This window comes from Aspergillus caelatus (genome assembly GCF_009193585.1).
Source record: "Aspergillus caelatus strain CBS 763.97 unplaced genomic scaffold BDV27scaffold_367, whole genome shotgun sequence".
Lineage (NCBI taxonomy): Eukaryota > Fungi > Ascomycota > Eurotiomycetes > Eurotiales > Aspergillaceae > Aspergillus > Aspergillus caelatus.
Window position 1 is genome coordinate 1 of NW_022475630.1, and position 16,986 is coordinate 16,986.

At 49.3% G+C, this 16,986-nt stretch overlaps 5 protein-coding genes across 5 annotated transcripts; 2 read left to right on the forward strand and 3 right to left on the reverse strand.

Moving 5' to 3' along the window:
• Nucleotides 1-1,911: 1,911 nt before the first annotated feature.
• On the forward strand, nucleotides 1,912-3,655 carry BDV27DRAFT_169775 (sugar porter family MFS transporter; the record flags this gene model as incomplete). The annotated part of the gene is made up of 2 exons (XM_032075121.1): nucleotides 1,912-2,419; nucleotides 2,516-3,655. Exons 1-2 carry the CDS (start codon nucleotides 1,916-1,918, stop codon nucleotides 3,653-3,655), a joined length of 1,644 nt encoding a protein of 547 aa, XP_031921163.1. The 5' UTR covers nucleotides 1,912-1,915.
• Nucleotides 3,656-4,115: 460 nt separating this feature from the next.
• BDV27DRAFT_163909 (TBC domain-containing protein) lies at nucleotides 4,116-7,986 on the reverse strand (the record flags this gene model as incomplete). Its single annotated transcript, XM_032073613.1, has 3 exons — nucleotides 4,116-7,479; nucleotides 7,869-7,903; nucleotides 7,954-7,986. The coding sequence occupies 3 exons, from the start codon at nucleotides 7,984-7,986 to the stop codon at nucleotides 4,116-4,118; spliced, it is 3,432 nt and encodes a 1,143-aa protein (XP_031921164.1).
• On the forward strand, nucleotides 7,970-9,383 carry BDV27DRAFT_138243 (SDR family NAD(P)-dependent oxidoreductase). Its single transcript, XM_032069185.1, has 4 exons — nucleotides 7,970-8,276; nucleotides 8,359-8,390; nucleotides 8,497-8,827; nucleotides 8,893-9,383. Exons 1-4 carry the CDS (start codon nucleotides 8,152-8,154, stop codon nucleotides 9,347-9,349), a joined length of 945 nt encoding a protein of 314 aa, XP_031921165.1. The 5' UTR covers nucleotides 7,970-8,151; the 3' UTR covers nucleotides 9,350-9,383.
• On the reverse strand, nucleotides 9,384-9,871 carry BDV27DRAFT_74232 (uncharacterized protein). Its single transcript, XM_032077456.1, has one exon. It carries the CDS (start codon nucleotides 9,679-9,681, stop codon nucleotides 9,418-9,420), a length of 264 nt encoding a protein of 87 aa, XP_031921166.1. The 5' UTR covers nucleotides 9,682-9,871; the 3' UTR covers nucleotides 9,384-9,417.
• BDV27DRAFT_138245 (DENN (AEX-3) domain protein) lies at nucleotides 9,386-13,383 on the reverse strand. The gene is made up of 2 exons (XM_032069186.1): nucleotides 12,393-13,383; nucleotides 9,386-12,322 (listed from the first exon to the last, which is right to left on the reverse strand). Exons 1-2 carry the CDS (start codon nucleotides 12,774-12,776, stop codon nucleotides 9,938-9,940), a joined length of 2,769 nt encoding a protein of 922 aa, XP_031921167.1. The 5' UTR covers nucleotides 12,777-13,383; the 3' UTR covers nucleotides 9,386-9,937.
• Between the last annotated feature and the right edge of the window lie 3,603 nt (nucleotides 13,384-16,986).

Consider the following 16,986-nt stretch of genomic DNA (forward strand, 5'->3'; position numbering starts at 1 on the left):
CTGGGTCCTAGAATGGCCGCCACATTCGCCTGATTTAAACCCTATAGAGCACATCTGGGCCCTACTAAAACGCAAGCTTTTAGAGCTCTACCCTATGCTCTTTCTAGGGGGAAGGTCAGAAATCGACTGGAGGCTGTTAAAAAGCATATTCAGGAGGCCTGGTGGGCTATCCCACAGGAGGTCATAGATCGCCTAATTCAATCTATGCCTCGCAGACTTCAGGCTGTACATCGGGCACGTGGCTGGTATACAAAGTATTGATATGGGGATTCTATAGAACCATTTTGTAGATTAAAATCATTTAGATTGGTTGAGAAAAACGAATTTGAATTTGTTGCATTTTCCCGATTTTTTCGGGTGTAATCAGACTTTTGACTCACTAGTTTACTATGAAATGGTCGCCTAATGAACCCACCGACCGGCTTCCCGGTAGACTCAAGAGGCCCAAGTTACCGACATGTAACTCATTTCCTATTTCGGGGCTATATCAGCCGCTGCAGCTTTAGTCGACTCAGTTGCATCGCTGTTGCATGATAAGAAACACATGAACTGTCTATGTACCCAATAATACGAGTGAATGGCAAGACTGGTGCGGTGTGATTCCATGGAACAGAGTGTCGTAATGCCTCTGGTGAACACCACGGATGCATCTATATATTGTCTATCATAATATATCGCACTCCCCCAGACAGCTGTTAAATTAATAAACGATTAATCAACCAACTCAAAATCAGTGTAAACGTAGATAGAATGCATATATCTCCCCACAAGCAACATAAGCAAGAATTATGCAACCTCGCCCTGACATCATCAACGTCGGGTATGAAATCCGCTGTCGAAACCGGTAATTCCCAGCGTCTTTGAAAAGCAAAATGAGGCAAAAATCCCCGCCACCCACGGACCAACATGGAAAGAGTGGAAGACAGGAATGGTATCATTTCCCGCCTGCGCATCACGTGGTGTTGGAAGATGGACGTGCACAGATTGCGAACCAAGCCCACCTAATACATAGTTGACTTGTCGTTTGTCTCCTCTTTCTATTGAGTTCTGAGCAACCCCAGATAACTCTTCTTAATTTGTCCATCCGCTTCCGTAGTTTGCCATTTGCTTTGTTTTGATTCGTCCGACGACCCGCGTGATTAGATCAACCCTAAGGCGTGGACCACTCGGATGCGGGGAAATTGCGTTAACTTAACCTTAAGTTTCAGATTGGTCCGGGGTCGAGAAACTGGAGGTTTGGCATTAACCGGGGGACATTCCTTGTCGACACTGATAGGAAGCGGAGAAGAGGAATACTAGTACGTAGTCTAATATCCCCGTCAAATGACAGTGTCGCAGCTATACTCGCCTACCCTCCCTCTTCCCCTTCACGGTCATTGGGTAGTAATCCATCGGTATGCAGTGGATGTTCCCACCCGACGATAGGTTGAGGGCTTTGGTGTAACTTATAAGATCGGCCAAAAAAGCAGAAGTGGAGACCCCCCCGACCTTCGGCTTCCCTCCGCATTTCACGTCAAGACTCTAGACTCCCTTCTCCCCTGAAAGTAGGAAATCTTGCCGTTGATGTCCCGGTCTGGGAAATGATCGTGTTGTAAACGACGTCATCAGTTGAGACTTGTCCCGACATGTATCAAGTCGGACCGTAGGACTAGCCTCACCTGTCGATAGCCGATATTAGATATAAATACGCCGAATAACTTCGGGATAGACTCGAAAAAAAGGGCAAGGTACTCCGCAACGGTGCCATACCACGCCACCTCTCCATCCTCAGGCAATCCTCTCTTTGCCGCTCCCAATTGAGTAATTTTTCATCTCTTTCATTTCTGCCCTCCTTTTGTACATACCATACTATACCATATACGTACTACTACTACTACTGTACACTTGGGCCTCCTTTACATACTACCCGTCGACCATGAGCTCGATCGATCTAGACAAACGCAAGGATGGCCCGACAGTCGAACACGACGAGGATGCCGTACCAGGCCTTCATTACCAAACTGTAGACCCCAATGTCGATCCGGATGCAATTTCATACGGCCCCAATGGTGTTAAAGGACTTTTTTGCTCCAACTATGTCTTCGGTGCGGCCACCCTCGCTTCGCTGGGCGGGTTCTCCATGGGGTATGACATGGGTGTCATTTCCATCATCAATGTGATGGAACCGTTCCATCAGGCGTTTCCCAGGGCGGAAACCTCCTTCGGGAAAGGTCTGATGACTGGAATGTTGCTGCTGGGTGCCTTTATCGGTTGTATATTCATGTCTTATCTTTCGGATCGCATCTCGAGAAAATGGGCAATCACAGCTATGGTGGTGGCTTTCGACCTCGGTGCTATCCTGCAGACAGCTGCCGTAAACTACGACATGCTAGTAGCTGGAAGATTCATCGGTGGTATTGGAGTTGGCACATTAGCAATGGTAAGCAGAGCCCTAACAACCAGGCTTTACACCCCAACCCTCCCAAAAAAAAAAAAAAAGGTAGACCAAACACTAACCCAAAATCCCCGGTAACAGGGCGCACCCCTCTACATTTCCGAAATCTCACCCCCAAACATGCGTGGCACACTACTAGTCCTTGAATCCATATCCATCTCCGCAGGTGTAGTAATAGCCTACTGGATCACCTTCGGAACACGCCACATGACTGGTGAAGCCTGCTTTCGCCTCCCCTTCGGCCTTCAAATGGTCTCAGCCACAGCCCTCGGCCTGGGCATCCACTTCTTCCCCTACTCACCACGCTGGCTGGCGCTCGTAAACCGCGACGCCGAATGCCTAACCAGTCTTACGAAACTACGCAACCTCCCTGCCACCGACGAGCGTGTCCAGATCGAATACAACAGCATCATCTCCGAGGTCCGCTTCCAAAAGATCGTCCAGGAGCGTAAACACCCCGGCGCCAAGGGTTTGAAGCTTGAGATCCTGTCATGGTTCGATCTGTTCTCAAAGGGAACCTGGAAACGCACGGCGGTTGGCTGCGGTATCGCATTCTTCCAGCAATTCTCGGGGATCAATGCCTTCATCTACTACGCGCCGACGCTCTTCGAATCTCTCGGTCAATCCTCGGAGATGTCGCTTATTCTCTCAGGTGTTTTTAACGTTCTCCAGCTCGTTGCGGCAATTATCTGTTTCCTTCTCATTGAGAAAATCGGTCGGCGACCGCTCGCTATCGGCGGTGCATTCGGGATGGCAGGAGCGTATGTTATCATCGCGGTATTGTCAGGTGTGTACTCGAAAGACTGGCAAGCCAATATGGCGGCCGGCTGGGCGTGTGTGGCGATGGCGTTTGTGTTCATCTTGATATACGGAGTCTCCTACTCGCCATTAGGTTGGGCCATGCCATCTGAGGTATTCTCGACGACGTCACGTTCGAAAGGTGTAGCGCTTTCGACGTGTGTGATTTGGCTGTCAGATTTTATCATCGGGTTGATTACGCCGTCGATGTTGGCCGATATTGAGTATCGGACGTACATCTTCTTCGCGGTGATGTGTTTTGTTGCAGGTATTTGGGCGATTCTGCTCGTGCCCGAGACGAGTGGGAAGACTTTGGAGGAGATTGATGAGCTGTTTGGGGATGATAGTACGAAGAAGGAGAGGGAGATTGCAGCGGCTGCTCTCGGTTCGTCCTCTGGAGAGAGAGGTGTTATGGCTGTATGAACTTTTTCTTTTACTTGTCTTCTTTCCCTTTGAAACTATATTCCCCTCTCTCATGTGTAACGGTATTTTATTCTTGTATTAGATAGGATTTTATACTTGGATAGCCTCAGGAAGGATATTTCTTTTTTACTTTGATTGAAGTTCTGTGTTTGATCTCGTATATGACAATGCGTATGTATTTGCTCTCAAGCCAAAAGGCCAACTGGGTATCTCAGTTTTGCTTTACTCCTGCTTGCTGCTAACAGAAATCAAACCACGATGAGTTAATGAAAGGATGCTAAGTAATGCATGATAAAGGACGTATCTAAACTTCAATGATCGTATAATCCTAGGGAGCCATGCCAGTCTATTGATAATAAGGGGAAAAAAATTGGTATCATCATAAGGGAGTGCAACATGAACAAGGAATGCATCTTTCGGGTATTGTTGAACACAAAATAATAAAAAGAAAAGAATAGAATTATTTATTCTCGTCCGTACTATATGCGCCAAACTCCCGCATTGCGACTGCTCTGCGCTCTACGACGTCTTCGCGACGCACGACGTTGCGCAAGGCCTCGCTGGCCTGTATCAGGCCGTCAATGCTGATTGCATGGTTGGTCATTTGGTGATTGATATATGTGTATAGTTCGGCGGGAGTGGAGCAGGTAGTGAGAAGTTGCTGTTCGTTGAGCTTAAGAAGGGCCAGCGCAACTTGGAAAAGGAATGTGCTGCCTCCACCATTGCCGGATGTGAGGTCTTTGATAGTGGACGCGGTGGTGTCATTGGGATCTCGAGGGCTAGACGTTGATGTATTGGCGGAAGTCGGGACTGGATTGATGACGCTGGTGACATTGAGACATAGAACCACGTCCCAGACGCGATACAATGCTTCCGCAGAGAGGCAATCCGTGAATACGGATAGGAACCACTGGAATGTCAATGCCTCTAATTCAACGCCAAGAGCCTCTAGATGTGCGGCTAGCTTTGGTAGAACTTCGGAGATGTACTGGCGCAGCACAACCTGGTCAGCCCGGGACGCCAGCAGACCATGATCGTAGTAATGTTCTGGAAGGATGATCTCGATCATGGATGCTAGAATCCAAAATGCATCCTCTGCTGTCGGCGTTATGAGAAGTAGAGACGCGGCAATGAGATTCATGCCTTGGCAGTATCCCACCTCCGAGTTGCGACGGGCGTATGCGAGGAGAACCTCCTTGAGTTTAGTGACACCTGGGCCTTTGCGAAAGAATACGTTGTCTGTTAAAGTCCGGTTGATGTCCATGTCGATTTGTGCAACGACAGATTGGTCGGGGTCATTGCCACCGACACCCTTCACTAGGTCATCATAGTAACCAGGTATACGCATGGAAGACGCGCCGCTACATTCGGACCAGACCTTCGCTCGAAGTGCAACGGGAATTCCTCCGAGAACAAGAGCTCGGAACTCCCGCCACTTCGCACGGCCGACCTTGCCCTTATTTCCCAGGCCAGCTATCCCTACAACCTCGCCGTCTGTAAGGGACGCCTCAGGCATATCTACAGATTGCAAAGGCCGATCCGAAGTAGCAGCAGCGGCGGCAGCAGCTTCTCCCTCCTTCTTCCGCTCCGCACGCACCTTACGAAGAAACTCGTTCCACCGAACAGTCCTGTCGCGCTGCAGTGAGTCATGAAGGTCTGTCAGTTGTTCAAGAAGCAACTTCACAGGTTCGTTTTCGTTTGCAGTGACGGTTGCTGCCGTAGTGGTAGGCTCATCACTCGATGTGCCAGCAAATTCCGGACGATCTGCAACAACAGTCGATGTTGATGCCGACGGTTGGGCATTCGCATTGACTGAGAGCGAGCCACGCTTATCGACAGCAACCCCAGGGCCTCGAGGTTGGCGCTCACCTGCGGTTAGGGACACTATAGGACCAGCAGAAGGCGTATGAGACAGCAGTTCGGCTGGTCCTGTCGCAACCCTCAGGTAGTCCTGCCACCTCCGGATTGCAACACTACCAGCCTCAGGGTCCTCAGGAGATGCAGGAACGGGCGAGCGCGTAGACTCTGCAGTGAACTGTGGCAGCTTCTGAAGATCATCATTATCACCGTCGGAGTTATCGCTTCGGAAACTGTTCAGGGTCTCCGCGATACTTAACCGGTTATTGTTATTCTTGAGCAAACTGGCCTCTCGCTGCCTCTTTTTTCGGCGCTGATCATAAATGAACCCAAATCTGTCTGTCAAAAGCTCACCAGGCTGATAGTTGTTGTACATATGTGAGAGTGTCGGAGGTCGCGACTCCATCGGAAGTATAGCATCCATCTCAACTGGTCCGAGATTGGTTGGGTTCTTGTCAGTGGTTTCCGAGCTTGCCCCGTGTGAAACACTTGAGGCTGCATGTCTACGCCCAATCTGATTTGATCGAGTCGTCGCACCCGGGCCATTTGGCAATTTTCCAGGCGTCCCGTGCATGCTCGTGTTGCTGTTGATCCTTTTCAAGGCAGCCACCGCCGACATACCCCCTTTGGAGGTTGCTTGAACCGATGGAGAATCTCCTTTGCTATTCCCTCGATTGGTTGACAGAGCTCGGCCACGCAGCGCTTCTGCGTTAGTTTCTTCCTTGCCTGCTTGGGCTTTTCCGGCAAACAACTTGACTGTCCAAGACGATACAGATTTCGACGACTTGCGCGAATGAATACTAGCATCGTCACCGTTGACCGAGACGCCTGCAACGTGTTTACCCATAATCTCGCCCGTAGAGCTCGTCTGCTCATCCGGAGGATTGAAAAGTTGTTCGTCGAGCGCTTTCCGGCGCGCTATATTATTCGGATTCCGCTGTCGCCGAGTATCTTCTTCATCGACCTCACCAACATCAGTCATTATGCTGCTCGCTCGGCTGGTCCTTTTACTGCCCGTATTGCTGCCAAAAAGATAATCCTGCCAGTTGCGCAGAGAGCTTTGTCTCTTTCGCGTAGTTCCTGATCCCAATTCGACGCTAGATGTGCCCGATTTGGCGTCGCTCTCCAGGCGTTGCAGGCCTCGAACGGTAGCTTGCGCCGCAGTGGTTTCTGGTAACTCCTCTTGACGAGAGCCTACTTCATCAGACATCGCTTGCTGCATCAGCCCATGAACTCCAGAGGAAGAACCGGCCTCCTGTTCCGCATTACCGTTATCATCATGTTCTTTCTCGGCCCTCCGGGGCGAGTTTTCCAGCGCATAAAGCCGCCGCTCAATATCCTGATTGGAGACGGAAACCTCCCTCAGCATCCTCTTCAACTCTCTCTCCCTCGCATCAGCCCGCTGTCTCAGTGACGAGATCTCAGCATCCCGCTGAGCCAAATCGCGTGCAAACTGCCGGACCAACTTCACAGCCCCCGTGCCAGCAATCAACCGCTCAATATGTGCATCATCCGCCAAATGTAGCGCACCAGGGAAATCATGGACCGGAGCAGCATCGTCAAACAAAGCCGCACGGCCAGACGTTCGCGGCATTCCGCTCGTCAACTTCGCTAGCGTTGCTCTTCGATCACGACCTGTCATCTCACCCGAACTACTACTATCGACGCTTTCGTGATCATCCAGCAATGCGTTCGTAAGAGCGCGGTTTAACGCAGGCTTTCCGAAAAATCCCTCTACTGAACGGTCCGGCGAAAGGGAAGGAAATGACGTGAGGTCAGTGGTGGTAGCATTGGAAGACGCAGCTGACTGTCGTTTCTGAGATCTTGTACGGATGGGTCTAGGCTTTTGGCTGTGACGGGAAGAGGAGGACGTCCGTGACGATGACCGACGCTGCGGATGTTCGATATCAGACTCCGCCATGACTCTTTGCAAAGTGTGTTGAGCAGACGGAGAATTGACCTGTAGACTTCATGAATCACTGTTTAGTCTGTCTTTACTGTGAGACTATTAATAGACAAGTCGATATGGAAGCCCGGTAACCGTCTCATCTAATTAGCCCTTGGTACTCTCGCTGGTGGGATGTCGTGATTGTGTCTCATGGATGGGTAGAAATCTGCAGATCATCCCACAAAACCTAAGAACAACAAAGCACGATGAACGGAAGAGTGAAGAGTAAAGAGCGACAGAAGGTTCGCGAAGGGGGCAACCAGAAAGGCAAGAAAAGAAGAAAATAAATTAAAATACACGAGCAAAGCAGTCTGGAATGCGTTTAAGCAAAGCAAAGAGCGTTGGCCATGACGTGGGACAAGGCATGTGACTTTGCCTGTTTGGTACTAACGCGGTAGATCGGCTTACTCACCAAATTCTTGTTTTTCAGTTATGTAATCGTCCTATTTCAAGTCAGCTGACCACAACCTCGGCTCCCCGCAAAACAACCGACCCATGGAGCAATATCCGAGCTAATTGGGGCCATTAGAGGCATAACCACCTCGATACTTGTCGCGTATTTCTTGCTTTATATTTATACCTAGCTGCTGACATTCATTCAAGGGTTGTATATCTCACCTTTTTAGATTATTGATCGAATCCGGTATACAGAGTACACATACAGCAATTGCCATTGACTAAAATATCGAAGATGTCCGGAGCTGCCAAACAACGTCTCCAAGCAGTCAGTCAACAGCTGGTGGAGGGCATCCCCGACGCAGGCACTTTTGAAGGTATCCCCAAGATTAGACAAGTTGCTCAGGACTCGGTTGGTCCGTAAGTGTATCTCAATCTTTCAAACAAGCATTCTCAAGCGCGAAACAATTGCATGCATAGCCCAATGCTAAATGTATTATAGCCGTGTCAAGGACAAGGTTGTGATCGTAACAGGTGAGTCCAGAATACCCCTTACAGTACACTGAACCACAATTCTTTATGTACATCAAACAGCATAGAGTGCTAACGATGGAAATCTTTTTTTTTTTAAAAAAAAAAGGAGCCAACTCACCTGCCGGCATCGGTCGTGCCAGCGCACATCAGTTCGCTCACAATGGTGCCAAGGCCGTCTACATCTGTGACTACGACCCCACACATTTGGCAACTCACAAGCGTGAAATCGAATCTCTCTATCCAGGTGTCGACGTCCATACCCGCCAGTTCGACGCAGCCGATGAAGTGGCCGTGAAATCCGTGGTTGATGATGCAATTCAGCGCTACGGCAGGCTCGATATATTCTTCGCAAACGCAGGGATTGTGGGCCAGCCAAAGGCTTTCACAGATATTTCTGGGGGGGACTTTATGAAGACGCTAAAGACAAATACTCTTGGGTTAGTCCGCTTTCTGTTGAGATTGATGGATAAAGGAGGACATGTACTGATGGCTGTGTCACTAGTGTCTTTTTGGCTGTCAAACATGCGGCCAGCGCCATGAAACAGACTTCGGCCTCGAAGCCTTATCCTTCCGGTTCTATCATCTGCACCGCGTCAGTTGCCGGCCTGCGCTCGAATGCCGGTTCGACCGATTATTCTGCATCTAAAGCAGCTGTCGTCTCTATTGCTCAGACATGTGCGTATCAACTGGCGGGCACCGGTATACGCATCAACGCTATCTGCCCTGGCTTGATCGAGACAGGCATGACGCAAGCCGTGTTTGACGCCGCCCGTGCCAGAGGCACGCAGCGTAAGATCGGACAGTTGAACCCCTTGCAGCGAGGTGCTATTGCTGATGAGGTTGCTCGGGCGGCCCTTTTCCTGGGTAGTGATGAAAGCAGCTATGTAAATGGACAGGCATGGGCTGTTTGCGGCGGACTGAGTGCGGGACACCCGTTCGTACCTGGCAAACTTGCTTAGTTGCCTGCACAAATATATCCTACAGACTGAATCTTATTTCTTGTATAAACAATTTGAATTCAATCAATCTACCGAATGGTAGACATTGTCCAATTCAGAATATCCTGGACTACAGCAGCTCTCAAAGCAGCCCCACTCAAAACTATAGACAAAAGGAAATATATGTGCCACAACAAGGAAACACAATGAGTGTGGTGGTCCCACATGGGATGCCGTGAAAAAAATTGACTTAAAGAGACAAAAGTCCTGACCGCTTGGTCTCGGAAAGAAATGAAGTTAGAAACGCCAATGGTGCGGATGGAGAAAAAGAAATAACAGGACAATCGATCCATCCCAGCACAGACAAGAAGAAAATAAGTCCGCCAATAGAAGAATAAATAGATAATAAAATGAATAAGACAGAAAAGCGATCACCAAAGCTGAAAAGGCGACAGTGGGAATATCCAAAACGGAAGGTGGGAAAGAATAAGACGAAAGCAAAAGTCAAAACAATGCCATTGCACAACTCGCTCTAACTAAGAGGATGAGGAGCAGAGATCGTGTCAAAGTCGTTGAAACTAGCGTTGCATCATCGGGGCGATGGGCAATTTAAGCGACCAGCCGGGAAGTGCTCGACCGCATGAGATCCTCGCTGGTCTGCTTAGACAGAGTTCCGGTCTCAGTCTGGTCATCAAGACCATCGGTCTCATGGCTGTGCTCATCATCATCCTCAACTATCCTGGTGGGCACCTCACCTGGTCCATACTGTTGGCTCGACCTTTCCGGAAAGGTTGAATTGCTCACCATGGACATTGAGGTGCTCGACCGGTTATGTACCAAGTCTGGTGTGGGAGGAACACTGGAGCCCCGGCGGGCGTGAAGGGAGTTATCGACGTCGCCCATTTCGCTGCCCTCGCGAATTGAAGACTGATCCTCGGGTGCCAGTCTGTTTCCATTCAGTGTCTTGCTAGACTCATCTGAGTCATCATCCTCCGCATCTTGAGCCAAGTGCAGGCCCTCCACGGCAGCAGCGCACTGTTCGCTGATGCTGCGGATGATGTCGGAGATCGCGTCGGTCTTGTCCCGCAGGTAGCGATCTGCAACATCAGTTATGCTAAGACGAGCGAGAGAGCGGTTGTGCCCATTACCAATGTTTAGGAGATGCTGTTCCAGTTCGGGGCTCATGTCCTTCACAACCCTAGAAGCCCGGTTATCATCAAGACGAGGAGTGCTCGATTTTCTCCGAGGCTCTGGTGCCGGTGCCAGTGTCGCTTCGGCTGCCTTGTTCTCCTTGAATTCTTTGCTTTCCTCGGCCGCCTCTTGTTCTGCCAACTCAGAAATATCGACCTCGCTACCGATGGAGCGGATGATGTGCTCCATATGGTGGGTTTGTCCATTGATGAGGCTACGGAGATGCAAAACCACCCGTTGAGCCTCGTCACGTTGCCGAGCCAGAGATGTATTACTGTGCTGCAAGGATGACAGCTCCTGCTGGTTACGCTTACGCTCGCGCTCCAGTTCTTCTGCAATCTCCTGTTGAAGAACCAACGCTTCAAGAGCATCGTCCCGCTGCTTCTCAGTGCCAGACAAACGAAGAGTAAGGCGGGCCACATCATCCTTCTGCTGGTCAATGAGGCCAGTGAGGCGACGGTTCTCACGCTTGTGATTCTCAATCTTGACCTTGAGTTCGGAGGTCTCCTTGGTGAGCTGCTCTGCAAAGGCCTGGAATTTAAGGAACTGCTGCTTCCAGGTCTCCAACTCCTCAACCAAGAAGTTGTTACGCTTGGTAACCTTGCTCAGCTCAGTGTCCATGCGACCCTTCAGGTTAATGAAATCCTGCCAAGCCTCCATAGCATCGCGGGAGTATTGGTTCCGCTCGCGCACAATCTCGTTGAGATGACGGGTAGACACCTTGGTCATCAGGGGCTTCTTCACAGAGCCGCCAAAGATGGCCTTGACGCCAGTGTTGCGACCCAGCTTCTCACATACATGGTCCATGACGCCCATCACAGCATCCTGGTTCCACCATTGGGGATCCTGGATGCTCTCGACCTCTCCTCTCATCACAATGATCTGACCAGCTGGGATGAGCTTACCACCAGCGTATGCAGACCGGAGGTGGTTCGGCACACCTGATGGGGAGACATCGCCGTTCAAAGCCTGTGTCAAGCGGTTGATGAATTTGGTACGTTGTCCTGGCGTCAAAACATTTGGTGGGCTGGAAGTGAGCACAAAATTCCGGTCAAGATCCACAACTAGAGCGTCGTTCGGCGCGTTAAACAATGTCCGACACTCCGCGGTAACACCAAGAATGTAAGGCCCAGGCTCCTGAACCAGGTCTTTTATGTGACGGGCGTGAACCACTGGGACATACAGCCCACTCCATTCATAGACTCGAACACAGTACCGAATAGTTTCGGCAGCAATTGTCAGCATGGCAGAATAATGACTCACGAAAATGATGCGACGAGTCGGTGACACAGCAGCCTCAATAACCCCAACAATGTTCGGAATCGACAAACAATTAAACAGGGGCCACATGGCAAAGTTCTGGAACCCTGTAGGGGATGACGGAAATTGGTAGCACAAGGCATAGTCCTTCATATCAATGCGAACAAGGTCGTTAAGGCGGGGCGCAGGGAAGCTGAGGATTCGGGACACCTCCTCGGCGTGGAACAGGTTTGTGGCCTTGTTCCAGTGAATCCACATGCCTCGAAGGTAATCACCCAGCAGGTCGTACAACGGGTATCTCGACAGAAAGCTCAAGCAATATGGGATCCAATATGTCTCCTCCGGGTTGTCGTAGAAGTCGGGCTCGGTCTTCTTGCGCAGCTCGCGAATGGTCTCGGCGCGCTTGTCATCGGCCCTTGACCACACCCGCAGAGCGATACCGTAGAGAGTGTGGGAGGAGTCTTGCTGCAAAACGAAAGCATGGTGTATACAATGAGGCTGGGTCTTGCCTGTGCAGATCTCAACATCGTGGGGGAAGCATGCCTGTTTGTTGCTGTCAGCCGGCTTGTCCTTTTGGAGAAGTTCACCTTCAAATTCATTGCAGGTTACACACCCTCATTGCCGAGTGCAAAGACTTAGCAATCTCATTGTCTTGTTCCAACCGGGGGCTGCTGCCCAAGATCTCCGGCAACCAAAATTGACCCACGGCACCTTTCATATGGCCAATTTTTCCCTGCTCGGGTGCGGGCGCCCTCACCCATTGGGAGGGTTCACGGCCCACACCACAGACCATGTAAGCATGGGTCAAGGTTTTGGGCGTCCGCTGGGCCGGTTTCGCGTTCATCTGTGACGGGATTGGCTGGGTGATGCGGGAATGAAGTGAGGAGGTGCGACTAGGAACGACCAGCGAGTTTTCTCCTTGGTCGCGGGTGGCCGGGCGGTCTCGGGTGGATGGCCGGGCAAAGGAGGAAGACTGTTCTCTCAGAGACGGAGGCATGATGGAAATATATAAACAAGTAACGAGTATGGAGTTTTTGGGTGTATGTAATCTCCGGTGTTCTTTGTGCTTTTTTGGTCGGGCCTCACTACTACTGGGGTCGAGACCTGGTCGATACTAAAAATTAATTGACGGGAAAGGGAGTAGGAAGATCGTAGGGCAGTTTCAGTTGGAGAGACCCGAAATCCGATCGACGAGGGAACGTAGCACTGCTAGAGGGTGTAAAGGGCGAGGCGAAACGAAGGACCGACCGACAACCCAATTGTAACGAAGGAACGAGTAGGGGCAAATGGGCGGAACCGGATATCGAATACTCAATTACAGCCCATTTATCGACTTGGCGAGCATTGCCCAAGATATGTAGCACGTCCCGACGAGAAGAGAACCGACGTGTTGAGGCGAGGTGAAGAACTCTCACACACTCTTTCTCTCTCCGGGGGTGGTGATGAAAGAGAGGTGAGGGAAAGAAGGAGGGGAAGGAAAGACGAGGGACGGGACGGAACAAGAAAAGAAAAGGACGGAGAGGAGGAGCAAAGAAAAAGACAGGACCAGGGAGTTGATCTTGACCCTGAAGAGTTGGTAAGTAGCAGTAAAGGGGTTGAGGGGCCCGTTCTCATTGGAGCGTTAGTATCAGTTAGTGTAGAGACTAACTCCGTAGGGGAGACTCGAGTCCTTCTGTTTTTTCTTTCCTTTTCCTTTTCGCGGTTTTTAATTTAATTTTACCAGTAAACTAGGCGGGACTTTCCCCCGTTTGTTCGTTCCTGCGCCGGTGGATACTGCTAGTCAGGGACCATAAACCGGTGCCCCCCCATCTGATACGTTAGGTACTTGAAACAGTGGAAGGACTTTGTCCGGATAGTAAGTAGTGTTCGACTAGTAGTCGTAGTAAAGAAGACAAGATATTCTTTGAAAGTGGACTATATTCATATCGAACATGACTAGACTTCCTGAAATAGAAACTTTTGTCTTCGCAATGATCTCGCACCAAATTTCCGGTTCTATTGAGAACCTGTCCGGGTGAGGTTCGTTCCTTGCGCCCGTGCGGAGGGGGTGGCCACCGATGGTATTACCATACTGAAAGTGTGAAAGAGGTATGATACAGATACCGCCCGGGCACTACACTGCATCACAGCCTTAGACCTTTGAAGTCACGGGTACCTGAGCGAAGTGCTTCGTACGGAGCGTATCGAAGGTACCAAAGACTTCTCCCGCAATTCCGGGAAATGATTGGACTAAAAACAAGACTAACCCTCCTAACCCTCCTAACACGACAGTAGACGGCTCGGGCTTCGCCCTTTTCCCACGCGAGAATGGATCTTCTCCCACGAGTGTCAACCAAACACAACGAAGCGCTATGGAACTCAAAACAAGGGAAAAAAAAAAAAAAAAAAAAAAGAAGAAAGTAACAGGAACATGGACATGGCACCAAGCACAACGAGCATGCATGAAGCTATTCTTCTGCACCTAAGTAGCGCGTACTGCTCGTCACTCCAAGGTGGAACTCGGCCCATGGATGCGAACAACTTGTTCCACTTCCAGTCCCGCCTTTTGCCTTATCCGCAGAGACATTAATATTAATTGCTCTTTTTGTAGTGGGCTCTCTTCGCTCGACTGTATTGCCATGCACAAGTCCAAGTCCCCTTCCGTCGAGAATCCCACATACGGTAAAAGAAAGGCCGAATAGAGTTTCTCGTATCGATTATCATCGCCGTACACACCTGCACGATTGACTCTGGTCCGTGTTGAAGAGAGCTTACTCTGCCGTAGTATCAGGGGTGGCTTTCCGGCAGGGATGACCTGGTGCTATTCTCTCAGTCCAAACCGCCAGAATCCCATGGCTAAATAGTATGATATTTGTCCTGGATATATCCAATTGCCTGTTGCCTTCTGGATTATTATTATTATTATATTTTGTATTTTTACCCTGACAATGAGTACCTGTACCTATGGTGAAATATTTTCAGCGGTACGCCTGGAAGTGACAGTGGAAACTGTGGGCAAACGAGGACGATCATTATTTGCAGCAGTTTGCTGCCAACCCTGGTATGCATCATGGGTACCGTAACAGAACACACTTATGCAGTAAGACGGCAATTTCTCAATTGTCAAACTTATGTCTTAAAGGACGATCCAAACCCAAATTAGTCGCTACTAACAATGAACATTGTCAAACCGTCTGGACCAAAAAGTCAACTTTGTTATGAATATTAGGTAGTTGTTAATATCGAATTACATACATCCATCCCGTTCGGAGGATTTCTACCCTCTGAGTTTTTCTCCTCGCTTTTCTGGAAGCCTGCCATTATTTTTATTCCTATTTTTAATTATTATTTTTTTTATATTGTTCCTTTCCGGTCTCCTCTTATTTCATTGAATCCACCACATCCTCTCAACAAAGTAATATAAGAGCCGATACCTAACTCGAGGTAGCGTGACCGACGGACAAGTCGGAGACAACGCGTTCGTCTTCCCACCGGATCCACCGCCCCGAGTCATGGCTATCCCTTTCTAACAAATAGGAGTCCCAACCGAAAACCTCTTACACGATGCTTCTGTCAAATACGGCAGGCTCTCCCCGACCCCATCCAGCTGCTGTACTAACACACAGACAGCGGTTCTGGTCACTACCTGCAGATTTAGTCTCTCAAAAAGAAACGATCTAGATTCGGGCCCCAGGAATCGAGATGACCTGCAATCCCAAGATATAATAAAATGACGGGTCGAACCCCATCAATCAACTGATTGATCATGACATCTTTGCAGCACTGGCAGGCAACTGACCGCTATTTTTATAGTAACTTACTATCGAAGTCACTATCGACTCGGAGAATACGTGAGCCACATCATGTAATATGTAACTAGCTGTGTGTTTCAGAGAACAATAGAAGGAAAATTCTGCTTCCACGTATCGGTATTGACCACTCCGTACAGGTAATAAATAACAAACACGATCCCGTCGTCGTGGGGTCTTTCTTTTCCATGGGTTCCCTCACGGGAATCTCGGTTCGGTTCTCTGGTTCTGACCCAGCGGCCCAGACTCTTAGGCGAACCAGTAATTACGGTCAAGATTCACTTGCCGAGCGATTATCCATGGATGCTGTCGGGCTAATCTTGGAAAAAAGGACAAGATGTTTAGCACGCAGTACCTTATTTCAACGTGTATAGCAAGATAGAGAGGCTACTCTTCTAGATCACCGGCATTGTTATTGTTTATTGATACCACACTCTACTTCCTACGCCTTCTGATTCAGTCTGTATTTTGGTGTAGCAGCCTAATTCCGAAACGTATATGCGAACAGGTTCCTGTTGACGAGCTCGGACGTCGAACTCTTCCGTCAGCATCTTCAATATTGGAGACCCTCATTGTATGTCATTGTCAGCTTAATTGACCTGTACAAAATCCATGACATGTAAATACCCTCTTGAGGCCAATGTCAGAATGCAAAGTAAAGCCAAGAGATGACGCCACGGGGCAGATTAATCTTAACCAGGGACAGCAAGCAAAGAAAAAAAGAAAAAAGAAAAAAAAAAAAAAAAAAAGCCGCCGTCTGATCTGCTCATAATCCCAGCAACCCCATCTAGAAGCAAACGGTATATACCACTCCTGATACTCTCCGTTCTTGACATGAGCTTCCTGTACATATACCCTGCTTAGAGCGAAGCAAAACTAAACCCTACATATACTAATGATTTAATTAGCAATTATCATGGACGGCACTATGAGAGTTCATAACAATCGTCTCCCTTGAACAAAGGCGAAGTGCATGACATTTACTGCCAGTCTGTGATCTATCCACTGTCTAGTGTTTCACCATCCACGGTCTCGGATCCACCGATTCAACTACTCATCTATCTATACTGCTAAACCTCTCCATGTATCTATATTGAGCGTCGAACCTGTACGCCGCTCGGGCTAAGAACAGGGGTACATGGCCCGTTGACCGTTGGACCGTTCCTCCCGCCATATCCCGAGTTAAGGGGCAATATACAATGATACATATCATATCATATTATATCATATTGATTAAAAACGGGGCTTGGGATAGGGGGACAACAAAAGTACATAGGATATACCTACACCAAACAACACATGGCAAGGCAGCAATAGTCGTCGCGCACGTGTTCATTCCCAGCTATTTCGTGCGAAAACATTAGGCTACGGCGCCATGGACCTTTCCAAGCACATAAACCCATCTACACAAGTCCAACG

What these genes read in the sequence shown, in the direction of transcription:
- BDV27DRAFT_138243 (XM_032069185.1), top strand. Translation starts at nt 8,152, where the DNA reads ATGTCCGGAGCTGCCAAACAACGTCTCCAAGCAGTCAGTCAACAGCTG. An exon ending in GCTCAGGACTCGGTTGGTCC is followed by an intron (nt 8,277 to 8,358) that starts GTAAGTGTATCT and finishes AATGTATTATAG; the next exon opens with CCGTGTCAAGGACAAGGTTG. An exon ending in CAAGGTTGTGATCGTAACAG is followed by an intron (nt 8,391 to 8,496) that starts GTGAGTCCAGAA and finishes TAAAAAAAAAAG; the next exon opens with GAGCCAACTCACCTGCCGGC.
- BDV27DRAFT_74232 (XM_032077456.1), bottom strand. Translation starts at nt 9,681, where the DNA reads ATGGATCGATTGTCCTGTTATTTCTTTTTCTCCATCCGCACCATTGGC.
- BDV27DRAFT_138245 (XM_032069186.1), bottom strand. Translation starts at nt 12,776, where the DNA reads ATGCCTCCGTCTCTGAGAGAACAGTCTTCCTCCTTTGCCCGGCCATCC. An exon ending in CTTTGCACTCGGCAATGAGG is followed by an intron (nt 12,323 to 12,392) that starts GTGTGTAACCTG and finishes AGCAACAAACAG; the next exon opens with GCATGCTTCCCCCACGATGT.